Here is a 19,781-nt window from a genome sequence, read left to right as displayed (position 1 = left end):
AGAGAGTCTGGAAACAGGGAGATCAGCCAGGAGATTGCTGAAATAATTATAGGATAATAAATAGCATGTTAGACCTGGAAGGGACCTTTTGTTGTTATTCAGTTCTGACTCTTTCTGGGGTTTTCTTGATAAAGATACTGGAGTGATTTGCCATTTCCTTCTGCTCATTTTACAGATGAAGAAAGTGGCCAAAAAGGGTTAAATGACTTGCTCAAGATCACAAAGTTAATAGGTGTCTGGGGTCAAACTTGAACTCAGATCTTTCTGACTTCAGGCCCAGTATTCTATCCACTACACCACCTCACTGTCTGGAAGAAACCTTAGAGTGCATTTATTCTAATCACCTAATTGTATAGATGAGCAAACTGAGGTCCAGAGACAGGAAGTCACTTACTCAACACAGCCAGTTCTTGATAGAACTGACACTAGAACCCACACTTCCCAATTTTTAGGCTGATGTGATTTACACTACATCGCACTGTCTCTCCAACACATGCAGAGGCATGCTTTCAGCTTCTCTATCCTTATACAGTTGCCAAATTAAAATTTCCTAAAACACTACTTAGATCATGTCAAATTCATTTATTCATTTATGTGTACATTCATTCATTCCAAAGCATCTACTATCCAAAGTAACTACTCTGGACCTAACACTGAACCAGGGCTGGGATTGGAAAAATACAAATGAAACAGTGTTAGCCCACAATGAATTTACATTCTAGGACACAAGGAAGGTCTGGACTAAATTGATATGGAAAACAGATTTTGCTGGATTCTGTAACAAGTGGGAAGGGGAAGTGAAAGTGAGCATAGTCTGAATCAGATCCACAAGGAGGGGGGGGGGGGCAATGGGAAGGGCAAATGAGAAGAAAACAGGGTTAAGAAGCCAGCAACATTTCTATTTAATGAATCCTTAGCTGATTCACACTCAGGTCCTCTGGTTTCACATCTATTGCTCTATCCAATGAAAGCTTCCTTGGTCAGAACTAGAGTGGCTACTGTGTGGGAGGGACCAGAATGAAAGGGTTTCTAGAGTCAGCAGAATTGGTCAGGCCCAGGACCCCGGGGAAGCTTTCTGCTTTCTATTGATCAGTCTGGAAAGGCTTTCTAGAAATGAAGTTTCAAGGGTTCAGAATTTAACCATAGGTCACATCACAGAATCTCAGATTTGAAAGGGGCCTTGGAGCTCATGAATCTCACTCACACTCATTCTTCAAGGAATCAAGGACACTCACTGCCCAAGGAATCAGTCCATGAATTTACTTCCTTTTCTGCTACTGACTTGCCTTGGCCAAGTCACTTCTGTGGATCTGTTTCCTCTTTTCTAAGTAAAAGAAGGAGTTTGAATTAGATGACTTCTAAAGTTTTTTTCTAGAGTTAAAGCTATAAAATTTAAGGAAGGAAGAAAGGAGTATATTCGAAAGTGGAAATGACCTTATTTTATAAGTGAGAAAAACCAAGTCCCAAAATGAATGAATGACTGCCAAGGTCAGAGGCAAGCAGTAGAGTCAAGATTCAAATTTAGGTTCTCTGGCTCCAAAGTCATTGCTTATCCAGTAAACTGGGTGGTCCAACATGATCCAATGCCTGAGAAATGATCCAGTGAAGGAGGTAGTGAAAGAATAGACACAAGAAGATGACAAATGAGGAAGTCAAATTGGCAAAAGAAGAAATGCAGAGCAAAAACCTTAAGTCTAAATTAGGGAGGGGCATAAGATGGATACATCTCTCAGCAGTCTGGCTTGGGGTCCCAGCTAAGTATGGACAAATAATTTTTCCTATTGTCCTCTGAAACACATATGGCACCACAAAATGAATATTTATATTAAGTGAAGTGTGGGATTGCTTGGCAATTATTGCTGAGTTGTTTTCAGTCAGCTCTTCATGACCCCATTTGAGGTTTTCTTGCAAAGAAATTGGAGTGGTTTGCCTTTTCCTTCTCCAAGTTATTTGACAGATGGAAAAACTGAGGTAAATAGGGTTAAATGACTTGCCCAGGATCACATAGCTAGCATCTGAGGAGGGATCTGAATTCAGAAAGTCTTCCTGACTCCAAACCCAATGCCCTATTCACTGCGCCACCTAGGCCCTGAAATTATCTGTGCATTCACAAAAAAAAAAAAAAATATGCAAAAAGGGGTGTTATGTTGTATTTTTGGTGGGGGTCTATATTGCCTATCATTAAGCCCAGCTCTCAGTCTGAACCCCCCCCCCCCAAGAAATGCTTGCTAGGGAAGGACTAACAGGCCTCTTACAAGGAGCCAGATTGTCTTGGTGGGTCTGATATCATTCAGCTCAGGGTCTCTTTCTCCCTCAAGGTAAACTGGTGAGACAAGGAAACTCAAAGGGGGGGGGGTCGATGTCAAAAAGAGGACAACCACTTCCTTATTCCTCTTTCTTTTTAATCTAGCTGTTTTGGGGAGCCAGGAAAGCCCCAGAGGGTTCTGGCAGGGGAAGTGAGAGTCACTAGCCCAGGACACTGGCAGGGTCTGGACACCCCCCCACCCAGACTTCATACTTTCGCCCACAGAATAGTAGTTCCTAACCTAACTTGTTTTGCAAGCTAATTGTCTATTTTTGCATATTGCCGGCCCAGATCCTAAACCTTTTTCCCCCATTCAGTTTTATTTTCATTTCCAGACTTTTTCTATCTTGAACCCCTCCCCCACCCATTGAAAAAGCAAGAAATTCAAAACCCCTTACAAATATGAAGTCATGCAAAACAAATGTCCGCATTAGCCATGTGAAAGGAAGGGAGGGAGGGAGGGAGGGAGGGAGGGAGGGACAGAGACAGAGAGACAAGAGAGAGAGAGAGACAGAGAGACAGAGACAGAGACAGAGAGAGACAGAGAGACAGAGAGAGACAGAGAGAGACAGAGAGAGAGAGAGAGACAGAGAGGCAGAGAGAGAGAGCCAGGGAGAACAAAGCTCTGCTTCAGTCTGCGCTCCGGGTGCACCAGGCCTCTCTGGAGAGCTTGCCTGGGCCCCGTGGGCCGGGGGATGCGCACAGGGGCCGTGGCTACAATGTTGCGGCCCCGCACGCACTTCTCTGGGGTTCTGCACCCCGCCTGCTGCATCAGTTCGGGGGTCTTTGGGGCGTTCTGCCCTGCGGCCCGGACTTCATGTTAGACAACGAGGGGGGCTCTCTGCGGAGCGTGCCGCGGCCCGGGGGGCTCAGCTGTTAGACTAAGGAAGGGGCCTGGCGGGCCCCCCCCCCACCCGCGGGACGTAGCGATGTAGGTCATGGGCCGCCATCCCCCCCTTCCCTCTCCAACTCGGGGAAACTGAGGCCCGGCTTGCGGGGGCGGCCCCCCACTCCCTCCCGCCCGCGGAGAGGAAGGGGCGGGCCCCGGGGCGCCCCCGCCCCCGCCCCCGCGGCGGCCGCTCCCGCCCCCCGCCCCTCCCCGGCTCTGACATCACGGCCGGCCGGGTGGGGCGAGGCGGCGCTGGGCTCGGGGCTCGGGCTCCGGCAGCAGCGGAAGAGGCGGCGGCGGCGGCGGCGGCTCCCGAGGCTGGTCAGGAATCAGGGCAGTCCGGAGTGCCCGGCCCGGCCCCGCGCGCTCGGCTCCGCACAGGTACGGGGGCCCCGGGCAGGGCGGGCGGGGCGGGCCGGAGCCCCCGCGCCCCGGGGCGGCCTCGGAGGCACGTGTGCCCCCGGGCTCCGCGACCGCGGCTCGGAGGCGCTTCCCGCCCAGCGCGCGGCCCCGGCCGGCTCCCGCCCCTCCCCCACCCCTCCCGCCCCGCCGCAGCCCCCGTCTTGGGGTCCGGGGACCCCGGCCCCTGGCTGTTGCAGGGGGCTCCCACTAGACGTCTTCGTTGGGGGGGGTCTCCTGATCCTCGGGCTGCTGGGGGCGTTCAAGGGGGGCGCAGAGGGAGCCCCTCGGCTTCCTGCAGCCCGCGCCGGGCTGAGCGGGAGCCACCCTGCGGGAGTGGGGAGGGGGCGGCCCCGGAGGGGGCGCGGTGTAACGGGGACACACCGATGCCATCCACGCACACGCGCGCACACGCAGGCACACGCGCGCGCACAGACACGCGCGCACACGGCGCTGGATGCTCTGCGTAGCCTCATCCCCACTCCCACCCCCACGAGCACTAGGGATCGGGGGGCTCGGCGGAGGCCGCGGCCACGGGGCAGCTGCGGGTGTGCGAGGGCTGCCCCGGGCAACCGTGGCTCCTCCCTCCGGACTGGGTGGGGCCGGGGGGTCAGGCTAAGGGGGCTGGATGTCAGCTGACCGCGCAGCCCAGGTGCGGGCGCCCCGGCCGCGGCCCGGGCCCCCCAGCTCCGCCTCGGTGCGGGGGGGGGGGGGGGGGGCGCGAGCATGAGTCAGTCGGGGCTGAGAGCGAGTCACCACCCGGGCAGTGCGGGGGGAACAGACGGGCGCAGGACGGGGCTCTGACACCACCTCGGGCTTTGCGCCCTCCCGACGGCCGAAAACAGGGAGGTGAGGAAGGAGGCCTCTGTCTGAGCAGTTCGTGTGCCTCTGGCCCCCAGGACTGGCACAGCCATAATCACTTTAATTGCCAGTTCCCTTTGTGGTTCAACACACTTAGGGAAATTGCCAGCTGTGCCCTCCACTGCCTGCTCCTCTGGCCTCTTCTAATGCCCGTGCTTGGACCCAGCATGGCCGGGGCTTAGTAATAAGGGAATCCTCTTTGCCCCAACCTCCCACTGGGGAGAGATGGGGCACTTCAGACACACACACACACACACACACACGGTTACCTTGAAATGTTTAAGGGTCTGTACTAGTCAACCTCACACATTCACACAAACTCCCAAAGCCAGGTTTACTAATAAGACTTTCATGCACACACACAGGTAACCTCAAAAAACACTCCCCCCCCCCTTGACTTGGACACTGTAGGTTGCTTGGTTACCTCCCCTCTTTCCTTGGGCAAGGGACTTAGATGTACCCTAGGGCACCTCACTGAGTGGGGTGGGTTGGGGGGGGAGATAAAGAAGAAATTCTAGGAGTCCTGAGTACCTGTTGCTCTTAATGGAAAGGTTGAGTCATGGGAAAGAGGGATGGGGTTGCTCTAATCTCAATCTGGATGCCTGCCTGGGACAAAAATCTCGAGGAAGGAGGAAGAAAAATTGAGTGAGGAGGAGGGCATGTCAGTCAAGAAGAGGAAAGAGATTAAGGCAAGGAAAAGGGAGGGAAGAAGAAATGAGAAATGACACAGGACAATAACAAGCAGAGTGATTTGGGAGAGAGACAGAGACATAAATGGAAGATGGAGAAGAGGGGAAAGAAAAGGGAAAAAGAAAAAGGGAATTTCTACCGAGAAGAATTCAGTTCTTCCATCTTAGGGGGAGCAGGCAGAAACAATGAAAAGTGGATCTCCAGACCCAGAATAAAAATAATTTAATTCAAGAATTCATAAAATTTCTGCTATATGCCAATCCCTATACTGGGTTACTAGGGAAAGAAACAATTTCTGCCCTCAAGGAACATACACTCTACTAAGAGTTAAATATTGATTTAAGGCACTCAGCATTAAGACGTATTCCTTCAAATCATGACAAGGAAATGCCTTTCTTGGTCTTTAGCCTACCCTGTCAGCCTCTTTCCCTTTTCACACTTAGAACTTTTTAAAATTAATCTTTTATTTTTACATCACAAATTTTCTCAAAATATTCCTCTTTCCTTCCCCCTCCCAGAGAACCATCCCTAAAAACAACAGAAAAAAATCAGTTGAAAAACCAAGGGTCACATTATATGAGATTTCCAGTTTTTTTCACAGAGGGGAAGGATATATATCCTCATTTGAGACCAAAATTTAGGCCATATTTTCAACTGTTTTGTTCTTTGTATTTTTACATTGTTGTTACATTTAGTTTTTCCTGCTTTGCTTATTATACGGTTCCTACCTTCCTATGCGTCTCTGAATTCCTATGTTCACTGTTTCTTATGGTGTATTTTGTTGCATTATTTCTATCTAGCCACTTCCCACCCCTCCTGCCCCTCTCTGGACAGATCAGAGTATCAACACTAGAAGATTCAACCTCCTTGGGAGTCACAGATACAGCAACTACAGTTCTATCTTCCATTTTTTTCACTGCCCCTTCCTCAGAACCAGTGCCTGGTGCTGGGGTAGCTTAAAACAGATGTGGGAGCAGAGGTTGGGCCTCCTAATCCTCTGACTCCCACTGCATTATCCTGAGCTTACTGGGGAATTTGGCATCAGATACTCATGGCGGGGAGAGAGGAAGGAAAAGGGGGCGTGGATAGCAGTTTGGAAATGTAGAGGTCCTTCAATATGGGGTATGTAGCCCTTCCTTGTTCCATAGGACCTAAAATGTGGTCAGTCCCAGTGCTTGGAGTGAAGAAAAACTCCCCTCAATCTCTATAACAGAATTTGTCTCCATTTCCAGTATTGAATGTGATTATTACCCCTAACACAGACAAAAAGTTGGTTCAACCACCCCCAGTTTGGGGAAAAGTTGTACAATACAGAATTAGAGCTAGAAATGACTGTAATGATCATGGAGTCCAACCTTTTTTTATTTATAAATGAGTAAACTGAGGCTTAGAGAGGGAATGACTTGCTCAAGGTTTGTTTAATGTCAATGTGTGTAGATATATTCCTTTAGCGGTCCCTACCATTAGTTCTTGCCCCCAACCCAATCTTTTTATTCCTCCCAAGTGTTTGCTGTGCCTTCCTCGCAAAGCCTCCCCTACCAACCTGAAGTTCTATTTTTTTCCTCCCTCTATCCCCTATGAAGTCCTTGTCTCAGCCTCTGCTCCCAGTTTCAAATTTACCTCTCCCACTCTAGTGGCTGGGCAATTTCCATTCCAATTTATGATTGATGAACATTTACTAAACCAGTACTTATCCCCCCAATCTTTTGCTTGGACTGGCCCAGACTAACCTGTTTGTGGGAATCTACTTCAGGGGAGCCCTGGAAGCAGGAGAGAGAAGAGGGGGAGAGGAAGGAACTAAGGAAGATTCAAGGAAACAGTAAGGAGTCGGGAGAATGAGCATGAAGGGAAGGGGACTTCCTGCTCTGGTTCCGGGTTCCTGCCTGGGTATCCTGTCCTCCACCCAGAGCCAGCTGGGTCCAGTGTGGTGCTGCTGGAGCATTCAGTGAACCAGCCCTCTGGAAGAATGACTCCCCAGAGTGGGGACAAGTAGAGTTGCCCCAAAACCTCATGAGGTCCTGGCTTGGGGATAGGAGAGGAGGTATGAACTGCAAGGGAGTAAGTAACAACAGACAGTATCAGGCAGAGTAGCACACGTCAGAGGCCCAGGACTCAGATGAAACCTCGAGTTCCATTCTGTTTTACACAAAAATTTGGAGCATCTAGTGTGCCTGGATGCCCAGGAAGTCTAGTGAGAGGCATGATGGACACCAGCCCTGCTCCTTGAAGGCTGGACTGTTTGCCAAGGTTCTGATTCTATGCTGTTACCCAGGTTCTCTGCAAGGAGGAAAATGCCTTAGCTGTTGCTTCTGGGTCCTCCAGAAGTCTTACCTCCATTCATCCTGAAGCAGTCCTTCCTTGGCCAGGCCAAGAGTCCCTGTGTGTAAAAAGTAGTGGGGGTGAAAGGGGACCCTCTGCCCAGCCAGAGTTGCCATAGGGAGACTGAGTTTTTATCTGCTTCTTTCCTCCTCCCTGTGATTATTCAGGAATCCGCCTGATCATTGTTGCCTTAATTCAGTAGCCTTTTCCTCTCCCTGACCTCAGAGACAGACTGACACACAGTCTCTTGTCTCTGTCTCTCTCTCTCTCACACACACACACTCACTTCTCAGCCCCATCTGGATTTAGGTCTCACGTCCCTTGTAGATGTCATACTGGTACCCATGACTCCAAGTCACTATTTCTCCTCAGAAAGACATATGACAGTGTATGACTGTCAAGATGATTGATATACCCATAAAAATTAGCTTGCTTCCCAAATGTATGTAGCATACACCCATCTTCCCTGACTCACAGGCTACCCTCCCCCCCTTGACCCATATGGACCCTTCATGGGTACTGTTGCTATCTCACCATGTGGATGACCTGTTCCATCCTAGCTTTTCCTGACTTTTCTGCTCTTTTCAGTTCCCATGCCCTATCCCTGCCCCCCCCCAAACTCCCCATATCTCATTGCCCTTCCCATCATCTTCCATCCCACCCATTCTGCCTGTCCTGGGGAAAGGGGGTTGGGCAGCATAGGAGCTAGCTGGCTGTGACCTAGATTTCTGGGTGGAGACAGTTCCTGGTGCTGACAGGCAAAGAGCATTGTTCTCAGCCCAGCCAGAGCCTGTGGCCACCACTGAGCCCTTCTGACTGCACCAAGGTGTGAGTTTGTGTGCCTGTGTGGCTCAGGCTCATTGAGGAACATATTTGATTCTGATTCTTCGTGTATGTGACAGTTCTTGCCCTAAGGGAATCTTGTTTTTCCTAGTTAGAGCAGGGTACTAGGACTGGGACTTCCAGCATCCTGGTTCTGCCTCAATTTCCCCGTGAACCAGGAAGTGTGTGTATGTATGGGGCAGAGCAGTGTTAGGGGTGTGTTAAGATGTGGTTTTTGTGGTCAACCTCAATTTAGAGAAGGCTGGGAGGAGGGAAAAAAGTTGAGGTCATCCAACATCTCACCCTTCCACCAGTCGATGCTATTCCTAGGTCAATCTCAAGAGGGATTCATATCTCCAGGAGTGAGGAAGACATTCTTTCCAATGTTTAAACTGTTCCATCCCACTACGGGCCCAGTCCCTCTCCTTTATTTGTATATCTCAAAACAAAAAACAACCCAAAACAGCATAGGGACCTAGAGGGAGCTTAAACTATATCTGGTCTTTGCATCTCTCCTTAAACTTGTCAGGAGAATGGGACAAGAGCAAGTGATATCAAGTTTCAGTGGATAAAGATTGGAAATAAGGACCAAAAAAGCAGGGTTTATGTGTGAAGATGCAGCCAAGATTATGGTATCATAGATTTAGAAGTGGAAGGAAACTGGTATTGAATTAAATTCCCTCCACTTACAGAAGAAACTGAGGCTAAAGTGACTTGCTCATGTTCACACAGGGAGCAAGTGGCAGAGTAGAAATTCAGACCCAGGTCCTCTGACCCCAAGTCCTATAAATCCCAACAGGACCAGGGTTGGACAAAGGTTTGGAAAAGTTAAAGTTGGGAGAAGGAATCCATGTGTAGAAGGGAGAGATAGCGAGACAAACCAGAGAGCAGGGAGGCTGACCCAGAAAGGACAATTGTGGACCTAGTCTATCCCCACCTCTATTCTGATACCACCCTAGAAACCCTTATTTCTCCCCACCCCACCCCCAATGCCACCCAGCCAGCCTGGGAACTGGGCAGGGGGCCAGCACCAGCCGCTTGGTATTCCTGGGCGCGGGGGACGTACAAAAGACCACAAAGCCTGGGAGAGAAAAGGGTGAGTGGGAGCTATGGGCCAGTCTGAGGATAGAAAAAACCCTGGAGGGGGTAAGGGAGGAGATGAAGGGACCACTGCTCCCTGCCTTCCCCAGGGGGTTGAATGCAGTACTGAACACAGAGGGGCCATTACAGGGGAGCAGGGTTCCTTCCAAAAGTAACTCGATGAGGGGAGTGGGGAGTACAGCTGGAACTCCTAGGCCAGATCTCTGTGGGAAAGAGGGACTTCCTTATCCTGTTTTGAAGGAATGCTACCCTGGTAGGAGAAAAGGCCCAAGCTCCTCTGGCAGAGGAGGGAAATTAAGATTCTTGGGTTTCTGTGCTGAATATTCCCTTCATAAACCTTCCTTTTAGCCACTTTCAGTAGTTAGGCGACTTTTTTTGGGGGGGGGGGAGTAGACAGTGGGTGAGAAAGTCAGAAGCTAGGTTGTCATGGTAACCGCCTCCTCCGTCAGGGGAGCTGTTGCCAGGGTTACTGATAGAGGGGAAATAAAAGGAAAAAATGGGGGGTAGGGAAAGGGGTGTGTCTGTCTTTGTGGTCCCTTCCCCCGACTCATTTCCTTGCCTCCCACCTTCCTACAGCTCCTCCTCCAGGGCAGAATATCTTTCCTCAAATAGTCAAGGCTTGCGCCTTCTTTTCCCTTAAGCACTTTCTGATTTTACTAAACACCGCCCCCCCCCCCCATGTACCTGGAAGATCTGGATGGAAGGAGGTAAGGTCCATCTTCCCTTGATTGTCAAAAGGCAACTAAAACTGGTTTTACTCAAGTAGAAAGGGTGAGCACATGGGTGCCTTTAGTGACCAGTGAGGACAATGAGATCAAGCAAGGCCTAAATTCCTTTTTCCTGGTTCAGTTCCCTGGAATCTTCAACCATGGCAGAGTACGGGACCCTCCTACAGGACCTGACTGACAATATTACCCATGAGGACCTGGAACAGCTTAAGTCTGCCTGCAAAGAAGATATTCCAAGTGAGAAGAGTGAGGAGATCACCACTGGTAGTGCCTGGTTTCACTTCCTTGAGACCCACAATAAGTTGGACAAAGGTATGTGTGGGGGGGGGGGGGGCCCTTGATGGAGAATAGGAGCTTCAGGATGTCCTAAGACTTTCACACTTAGAGATCTATTTCTGGCCATCTGCCTGCTGAAGTTGGGGGCAGGAACAAGAAGCGGTTGTTTGCCCAAGAAGTGCTCATTTAGGGGAAGGCTTGTCTACTTAGCTTTTTTCCCTAACTCTCCCAGACTTTTGTCCAGTCCTACATGAGAAATTTTCTTCAAATATTATAATTGGAATTTCTGTGGAGAAGTACTTGCTGGTGCAGTACTGTGGAAAATCAGATGGTGTGGGGATATGCAGAGCAGGGTTACTCCTCACCAGCTTAAAACCTGATCCACACTATACCTTAAATCTATAATGATGCAGACACACTTGGCACTGGTTCCCTAGCAGCACTGTGCTTTTAGAATGGTAGCTCCAACCTTTACTAACAGTGTGACCATGGACAAGGCTCTTAACCACTTTGAGTCTCGGTCTCCAGAACTATTTCCAAACTCCTCCACCTTCCTCGTCTACGCTCAGTTTTGGCTCTAATCCCCTGAAGGGTCAGGGAGGTAGAATACAAATCTGGGGAGATGTGTGCCCTCACTGCCAGCTCCATTTTGCTTGCCCTCATCTTTCCAGATAACCTCTCCTACATAGAGCACATCTTTGAGATTTCAAGGCGCCCAGACCTGCTTACCATGGTGGTTGACTACAGGACCCGTGTGCTCAAGATCTCTGAAGAGGATGAGTTGGATACTAAACTGACCCGAATCCCTAGTGCCAAGAAGTACAAAGGTATGAAACACTGCTGAGATAGCCCATAAGTAGCTAACCTCCCATTTCCTCTCATATCCCACCCCCTGGCACAGTCATCTTCTGCCTTGTCTTTATGCCCAATTCCCTTCCACCACAGGACTCCTTGCATACTGGGGAAGGGGCCAGGCCTCCATATGCTTGATTTATGATCCCTGGACAGACAGGGTCTTGTTTCCCCTCATTAAGAACCCCTTCTTTTCCCCAGACATCATCCGGCAGCCCTCAGAGGAAGAAATCATCAAGCTGGCTCCTCCGCCAAAGAAGGCTTGAAGAAGGAAGAGGAGGAAGAGGAGGAAGGTTGGACCTTCAATGGACCACCCCCATCCTCCTGAGGAGGGGGCAGGGGCAAGAACTGCACCACCACCCCCTACCTTACCTATTCACTAACCTGGTCTTAACCACTCCCAATTGTGTGTGTGCGCGTGTGTGTGTGCGCACGCTCTGGCTGTCTGTCTGTCCGTCTAGCTCGCCTAGTCCCCCCTCCCTGGGGGGGGGAGGGTATGGGGTCTTAGTCCCCCCCACTCCAGGGGGAGGTGGGGGCTATTTCTATGCAAATAGAAATCAGCACATTCCCCCTGCATCTGCCACTTCCGCTCCCTTACCTCTCTATGCTCCCCACAAAAAAGTCTAGGAGCAAAGGGGGAGTTGATTTTTCCCAGTGAAATGAGGAAAGATTGGGATGAGTAAAAACTAAGAAAGTTGAGGGGTTGGGAAGGGCCCTGAATGGGCTGAGAAGAGAGGACATAAGGAAAGAATAAAGTAGTTCTAGGCCAAGATGGCCCAGGAATGGACTCGAGCTCCCCCTTGGGGAAGACTCACTGAGAATGAGATTCACGCACCACAGCTGAAATATCAGGCAGATCCCCTCAATGCCCTCCCTCCATTCTCTAATAGGATGGAAGGATGGGAATAAACCAACCCTTTTTCACTTTTCTCTCACCTGAGATGGGTGTAAGAAGCTCTCTAATGTTGAAACCCCTGTTTGTGTTCCTCTCTAGAATGGCAGAGGAAGTGGGAGGCCAAAGCCCAGGGGAGGATAGCAGGGAGCAGGGGGACCTTCCCTTGCTCTTCCATTCCTCTTTCGTGACTGTTTTCAGTTATACCCTGAGCCTGAGGAAGACTGGAGGCCTATTATCAAAACAGTCCCCCCACCCAACAAGAAAAACACTTTCTGGGCCCAAGGACAGGTCCTATGGGTTCCAATCCCAATCCATTCCCTACTTTCAGGGTTCATGCCCCCACCATTGGCTACTAAGGAATTGTCCCTATCACTTCAAACTTGGAATGCCCCCAGACAATAGAGAAGGGGAGGGGGGAAACTACAGTATTTTCTTTTGCACTAATCATGCACCCCTAGACAAGAGACCTGGCTCAGTCTGGGACAGGTAGCACTGATATCACTCCTCTACTTGGCCCCATTTCCTGGCTCCTTGGGTTTTTGGCCACTTCCTAGCCAAGCCACTAGGGGGTATTGACCCCAGCCTATGGACCCCAAGATGCCCCTCCCTACCCTGACCGTGCTAACTGTGTGTACATATATATTCTACATATATGTATATTAAACCCGCACTGCCATGTTTGCCCTTTTGTGGTTTCTAGCGATAACTTATTGTCTAGGTCAGACCAGAGAGCTTGGGGAAAGGGGGGTGGGGGGAATTGGGGGGCAATGAAGGACCACTACATAAAAGTTAAAAAAAAAAATCATGTTCAAGCCTAGTGTTGTTTTAGAGTAAGTTTTGTATTTGATGCTTCTAGGGAAGGAGTAAGAGTAGAAAGAAAGTGAGAGGGTTAAGCAAGTTATTGGAAAAGGGAAGCCAGAGGGCTAGAGTACCCCAAATACCCCAAACTCTTATGCTCACCTCCCTGTCCTACCACTGCTGCAGATACCTGCCTTAACAAACACCTCTATACACTCCGCGGTTTTGCCTTAAGGACCTTCCTGAGACCCCTTAGTCCTATCTGGCTTTTCCCTAGGAGTTAAGGGGACGCCGGCTCCTTTTCCCCAAAGCAAACAGGAGATTGGTGGGATTGGGAAGAGAAATGAGCTCTTACTTCCTATGTTAGGGGGTATATACTACTAGTGTAGGAGAGGTGTCACCTCACCCTTAGCTGAGAGGGAAGGGGGAGGAGGAACAAAGGCAGGGATACCTTAGTTTTAAAATTCCCTGTCCCTTGGTTTCTCTTTATATTTAAAAAAAAAAAAATACTAACCTACCCTCCCATTATCCTGCACTGCAGTGAGAGTCTCCCTGTTTCCCTGTGCCCCCCTCTGTCTGCAGTATGCACGGCCTTGTTCTAACCCTGGAATAAAGGTGATTGTACTGAACACAACCATGGTTCTGGAGTATCTATGAGAAATCAGAATTCAGAAATTTATGAAAGCTCCACAGCACCAAATGCTGCCACTGCCTCTTTTGCAATTGTGTTTTTTTTTTTTAACAACAGGGGTCTAGGTAGAAGTTGGAGCAGGTCCCCTTCATAAGCTTCATTAAGTTAGTGCCAAATTCAGGTTTGGGAGTCTGAAAAAGTCTCTTCTGAGGTCACTTGGAATTCCTGAGGGTAGAAAAGGGGGTCAGAGAGAGCCAGATACTTATGTAAGAAGGAGTAAGGGCCCTCAGTGAAGATCCCATATACCACACATGGCAGCAAAGAAAGTCAGAAAAAAAGCTTTTACTGAGAGAAAATACAACAAACTCCAGAGTGCTTTATGTCCCCCACCAACCCACTTCACCCTAGGAGCAATAAGGGACTCAGACCACTCAGTTTTCCCACACATCCTTCATGGGGGGGGGGGGGGGGTTGTATAGTTAACATCTGGCTTGAGAGCTGCTAGGTAAAGTGTTAGGGAGAGAAGAATCCAAGGACATCTTTATCCAACTCATCTTCTTCCCCAACTGGTCAGGCCTAGGAAGAATTTTACTGCTCTAGATCAAGGAAGCATGTTCCCTGATTGGGCGTGGTGGAAGGCTGGGACTAAAGGAAGCATAGTAAGAGCAGCAAGAATATACAGGGCCAGGGGCTTCAGGGCCATAATTTCCCCTTGATTTTTCTTTATTTCCCCACCAATGCCCAGGCAAAGGGACCCATTCCCAAGCCAGTTTACTCCACTACTGGTACTACTGGCAAATTCTTCCACAGGGCTGAGCTCTCCTGCTTGGTGTCCCCAAACTGGGGGAGAAGGGGGGGGGGGGTTGGAGAAGAAGAGTTAGTGAAGTCTCAAAAACTAATGTTTCTCTTGGGAGCTTTGGCTCTGCAGGGAAGAGTGAGATATGTGGGTTGGATGACGTGTGTGTGTGTGTGTGTGTGTGTATCGATCTGTCTTTAAGGGAAAAAAAGAAAAAAAGGTTTTAAAGAGTGACAGCCTTTCTAGGGCCCTGTTCAAGTCATGCTTCCAGTGGATAGCCACCATTTGGCTCTAAGAGAATGGATTCCCTGAACCAAAAAACAAGAAACACCAAAACTGAGCAGAGGCAAAGTTTGAGGGGCAAAGGGAAGGAAGGATACCATCCAAATTGTAATGAGAAGCCCTGCCTATTTCTCATGGCAGCTATGCTCTAAAGTTAGGGAGATTCCCCTCCTCCAGACTCCTAAGATCCAAAAAGGAAAACCTCAAATCGGTATGCTGGGGACAAAAAGGGGAAGCTAACTCCACTTGTCATCCCCATCACTAATCCCACTCCCCTTTCTTAAAACCCTCCCACCCCATCTCTTTATTGCATTCATAGAGAACATATATTTAAACCTTCACAATAATTTTAACTTGATGACATCCAAGTTTGATTTGCTTTTTAATATATTTATAGATATAAAATTAGGCCTCTAACAGTGATAGGGAAAGGGACGTCACCCCGCCAAACATACATTTCCTTAAAAGTAACAGAAAAGTTAACATCCTTCCTAGCCACACCCCCTTCCCCCCTCCTTAACCCTCTCCCCCACCTCTTTGCCACCATCTTCTAAGTGGTGAGGTGGAAGATGAAAGGAGAAGGAAGGGGGCAAAATCAAGTGCAAAACACTGTGATATGTAAAGGAGGACAAAGAGGGGAAGAGGTGAGTGGGATAGTTGGGGCTCAGAGGCAGGAGTCCTAGCAGGGAGAACTACCCTGAACAAGGAGGGATTGGGGAGGGGATGGGAAAGGGGGAGAAGGTGGAGAAAATGCAATTTTCCCAGGCTTTAAAAATAGAGAAAAAAAAATCAAAAAACCTAAACCAAAGGGGGAGTGGCCCCTCCATTCCCAATCTGGCTTCCTGGTGCTGAGCAGCCAAAGATTCCTTGGCCTTCTCCCCCAAAGAAACAAGAAAGAGGAAAGGAAAGCAATATTGCCACCCCCCTGCCCTCCCCCCCCCAAAAAAACACACTAACACAACAGGCTCAAAAGAAAGGAAAAAAGGAAAAGAAAAGGAAAGAGAGCGAAAAAGAACGAACGAACGAAAGAAAGAAAGAAAGAAAGAAAGAAAGAAAGAAAGAAAGAAAGAAAGAAAAGAAAAGAAAGGTATGGGGAGAGGCCATTTTTGCAGAGTCCCGTGCACCTCTCCACCAAACACAATCCTGGGCTCAACCCCCCCCACCCACCCCTTGTGCATCTTAATGCTTTGTCTCCCTCCTTCGGTCTGTCCTTCCCCCTTGGATGTCTTTCTTTTTCTAAAGCAAAAAGTCCAAAGTGCAATGCTGCTGAATGTGAGGGCCTCGGGTGAATCAGGAGAGGGGCAGCCTCATGCCCCCAGAGAGGCAGAGCAGGTTGGCAGACTGGCCCAGCTGTCTCCCCTTCCCTACCCCTCATCCCTCCCGAGGAAGTTCAGGGCTCTCAGGATGGCATGCACTGCACCCGGTCTGGGCCCTCCTCCTCGTCCGATGTGTCTGAGGAGCTGGGGGACTCATCTGAGTCTCCATCTGTGGCCCCGACCCCGGGCTCCCGCCAGCGCTGTTGGTGGGGTGAGGGGTTGTGTTAGTGACTACCCCCAGGGCAGGCCCTTCAAAACCAGGAAAGGGGACACTGGGGCCCACAAGAATCACTGAAAGATAAGGATGCAAGGATTCTGAACACCTTCCCCCTTTGCCAACAATTTCTCTATGAGAGGAAGCTAGGAGCTTCTCAGATTTAATAGGTCACTGAAACCTAGCATCCTTCCTACAGAGACAATCCTGGCATGTCTACTTCATGGGAGGGGAAGAGACAAACATGCCAGTTCTATTTGATGGTGGTGCTTGTTTGAGTTAGGGCTTTCAAAGGAAAATGCTGTCATGTGGCTCTCTTGGGGTTGGGCCAGGTAGGAGGGTGCTGAAGTGGGCAAAAGAAACCAAATCTAGACTTTCCATTTTTTCTCTATAGAACAGGAATAAGGGTTGGGAGGGAGATGGGCAGTAGCATTTTCTAACCCTCCTAATGAGGGGAATTCAATTCCATAAAAACAGTATTTTGGGGGAACAATAGGATAGAAGGGATCTTCCCTACACCATTCTAACTTACCCGGTGATGTCGTCTCTGCCTCAGGTGGTGCATGAGGAACCAGAGCATGTGACTGTCAAACAAATCGGTGTGGTGCAGGCTGTCCTCATCACGTTCCCGTTTGTTCTTCTTAATCACCTGGAACCCAAGAGAATAAAGCCTAAGTAGGAAGAACCTAGAGTTCTCTTACCTGACCTTTAAGTCTGGAGTTGTTATTCCCCAAACTGGGATATCTCTATTGGTGGAAATCCCCTGGCTACTTGTACAGAGGGTAGCTAGAGCCAGGGAAAGAACCCCTTGGGTTCAAAATTAAACAGGCAAGGAATTTGGTTCTGAATCCAAAAGACTCTTCTTCCTCCTCCTACCAATTATGGAAAGAGAGATCCTTAAAGCCAGAATGGGTATTGGTCAAGGAAGAACAATGACAATAATTTGGGGAAGGTGAAAGGCAGAAACCTAAGGATGCATTATTACAAAGAGGAGTCAGTGAAGGAGGCATTGAAGGATGGGAAGAAAAGTGCTCAACTTTTGTTAGTGATCACTCACATCCTTTAACCCAGTTAGCTCCGTGGAAGCCTCAGCAGTAGGTGCCCAGATCTTGACATCATGGTCTAGACCACTAGTGGCCAGCACAGGAAGGTGGGGGTGGGGCTCTAGACAGTTCACCTGGGAAAAAGTAAAGAACAAGCACTGATTCAGGGTGTGAAGGAAAGGAAAACTGGACTTCAGCAACACTGCTTGCTCTTCAATGGTTCCTCTCTCTCACAAGGTTGGCAGGAAGGCTTTAGTGTTAGAGAAGTGGCCAAAGACAAGGGCACACCTACTTCACTAGCCTAAGCTAACTACCTTCTACATATAGGTGAGATAGGACACCAAAAGATGTTCTGAGGTAGTAAGGTTAAAGATCAGAGTTATACAGTTTTCTCAACATGTTTCAATGATTTGACTCCACCCTCAAAAGCCCTATAATGAGTTGCCTGACCAACTCTCCCCACTGCATTCCTGTCACAAAATATAACCTAACCCAGTCTCAGAGCTCCAATCCATCAGAGACTAGGAGACTGTCTTGGGTTGTTTTCACCAAATGGTCCCCATACTCCCCCCACAAAAAGAAGAAATGAATGTGAGAACAGTCAGTGAAAGTTGTTTACTCAATGAAGAAGATAAAAGAGAAGAAATTGGGCTTCTGGGAAAAAGATTATCCATTTATACCCCCAAATTGACCTTTTCTGTGACTACCCATGTGGGTTCAAAGACTCTAACCTAAATAAAACATCCTCTTGACCTTTTTCTAACACAAAGAAATTCCATGAAGTCAAGGTCACTTCTGTGTACAGCTACAAAGCAAGACAGACAGGCACAAACCAAGAAAAATTGTTTCATTTATGGTTCTTTCTAGATAAAGACTCCTCTGCCCCCTGCTGTTTAAAACTAAAATACCAGGTCTTAACAAACCCTCTGATTGGGCAGAAGAATAACCCCACCTTTCCCTGGAAGAGCTGGTCTCTTGGAAATAGGCATCTCCAAACTTTGAGTCAGATGTAGACAGACAAAGAACTTGGAAGGAAAGAATGGTCCCAAAATCACTTTGTGGTCCACACTCTAAACCCCCTTTCCCCCATACTTGCACCTGTTGTAGCAGACAGGTTCAGACACAAAAAAATAACCCCACCATACACCCACAGAAGTCTCGGGAGGCAAAAGAACAACAAAGGAAATCACAGGAAATCTACTAGTTTCCTTTAAGTCTTCACTCTTCAACCTATATTTTACAAAAATGAAAAAAAGTCTCAGAGAAGGGTCAGGCAATACTAGACTAAGCAAAGAAGCAGAAACTCATACTAATGATGCTAACACCATCCCTTCCCCCTTAGGCAACTGGCTTATAACTCCGTTAATTAAAAAGAGACAAGGAAAGCATCATTAAGTCCCAGTCCCTTGCAGAAGAGCGGAGAAGAGTTGGGACACCTCGTTTTCTCTGGAAATGTGACCAAAGGAAGATGGAACTAGTTAGTGTCAAGTTCAAAAGACCCCTTCAGACAAGCTCTTCCTAACCTCAACACTGTGAATTTTGCTTAAGAAGAGACAACAGCAAGAGGGGACTTAGACTTGGAGTTATTAGAACACACTTGTCATGGTCTGCATTTTTGCCCTTCGTCTGAAGTGATAGGTGTCTATAATCACTTTACCAAATGGCTTATACTGCAATTTATCCAAACAGCATTCTTTGTTCAAATGGAAAGAACTGTGGCCTTGGTTATTGGGCTAAGTGGAAACTGAGTTTAGAACACAGTGCCAAGAAGACAGGAATTCCTCTTTCCTTTATGAACTGAATGGTAATAAATAAGAGTAATTAAGAACTGAGAGAGAAAAACAGGGCCTAGTCAAAAGACCTGTTTCTAATCTTGGCTTCAGACATCTATGGGCTTCAGTTTCCCTCACCTGTAAAATGAGGTCTGGACTAAATTACTTAAGTCCTTTTTTCCAGTTATATTTTATTTTATAAAACTACTATGAAGTTTACTATTTCAGATACAGAGTTAAGCCCTATGTCTAGTGGCATTATGGGACTCACCTAAAAGGGGAAAAATAGACTCAAATGAATCATTTAACTTTTAGAGGGGTTAAGGATATGGCTGTAAATAATCTTAATTTAGATCCTTTGCCTCCTGCACTGAGAATCTAATCATTAAATCAAGACTGATAAGGATTGGAGAATCTCTTTCCTAAGAAAATGTCCTCCCGAATTGATGTTTGGATCATTTATTTTTTCCCATACTGGCTCATCAGAAAGTGGTCTGTATTAAAGCTGCTCAGCCTTGTCATTTTGGAATGCTAAAACAAAGAAAGCTCTAAGCCTGGGAAGTGTCAGCTCATTTCATCTCTTTGGAAATAATCCTAAGGAGAGGGTTTGGGGGTAAGAGAGAATAATAATTTTTCCACCCCACTCCAAATAAAAGTGACAAAGTTCCTCTGCTTCTTTCTAACTATATATCCATCTTTAAGATTTGTTTGTGCTAGTTGTTTGTTTTTAATTGCTGTAGGTGGTAACCAATTTTGACTCAGACCTGGGCTCATTTTAGTAGGATGAATCTG

The 19,781-nt window shown here is 48.2% G+C and overlaps 2 protein-coding genes across 13 annotated transcripts in view; one reads left to right on the top strand and one right to left on the bottom strand.

The window, feature by feature from the left end:
- Positions 1 to 19,781, bottom strand: part of DCAF8 (DDB1 and CUL4 associated factor 8) — a 142,136-nt gene that overhangs the window by 74,186 nt on the left and 48,169 nt on the right. For 4 of the 12 annotated variants that reach the window (XM_074223089.1, XM_074223091.1, XM_074223090.1 and 1 more), the window contains 3 exons: positions 17,232 to 17,351; positions 16,707 to 16,823; positions 14,989 to 16,160 (listed from right to left, as the gene is read on the bottom strand). In XM_074223089.1, the coding sequence (XP_074079190.1) occupies positions 16,044 to 16,160; positions 16,707 to 16,823; positions 17,232 to 17,351 (354 nt within the window). In that variant the 3' untranslated portion in view covers positions 14,989 to 16,043. Of the gene's footprint in view, positions 1 to 1,527; positions 1,588 to 5,656; positions 7,522 to 13,431; positions 13,792 to 14,988; positions 16,161 to 16,706; positions 16,824 to 17,231; positions 17,352 to 19,781 lie in introns of those variants that run through there. The other 8 variants (XM_074223100.1, XM_074223096.1, XM_074223095.1 and 5 more) reach the window with 5 other exon arrangements.
- PEA15 (proliferation and apoptosis adaptor protein 15) lies at positions 3,435 to 13,569 on the top strand. Its single transcript, XM_074223104.1, has 4 exons — positions 3,435 to 3,575; positions 10,236 to 10,426; positions 11,062 to 11,217; positions 11,444 to 13,569. Exons 2-4 carry the CDS (start codon positions 10,255 to 10,257, stop codon positions 11,506 to 11,508), a joined length of 393 nt encoding a protein of 130 aa, XP_074079205.1. The 5' UTR covers positions 3,435 to 3,575; positions 10,236 to 10,254; the 3' UTR covers positions 11,509 to 13,569.

Source organism: Macrotis lagotis, chromosome 2 (genome assembly GCF_037893015.1).
Source record: "Macrotis lagotis isolate mMagLag1 chromosome 2, bilby.v1.9.chrom.fasta, whole genome shotgun sequence".
Taxonomy (NCBI): Eukaryota; Metazoa; Chordata; class Mammalia; order Peramelemorphia; family Peramelidae; genus Macrotis; species Macrotis lagotis.
The sequence above is the reverse complement of the archived record's forward strand: the minus strand, read 5'-3'. Positions and strand labels throughout refer to the sequence as shown.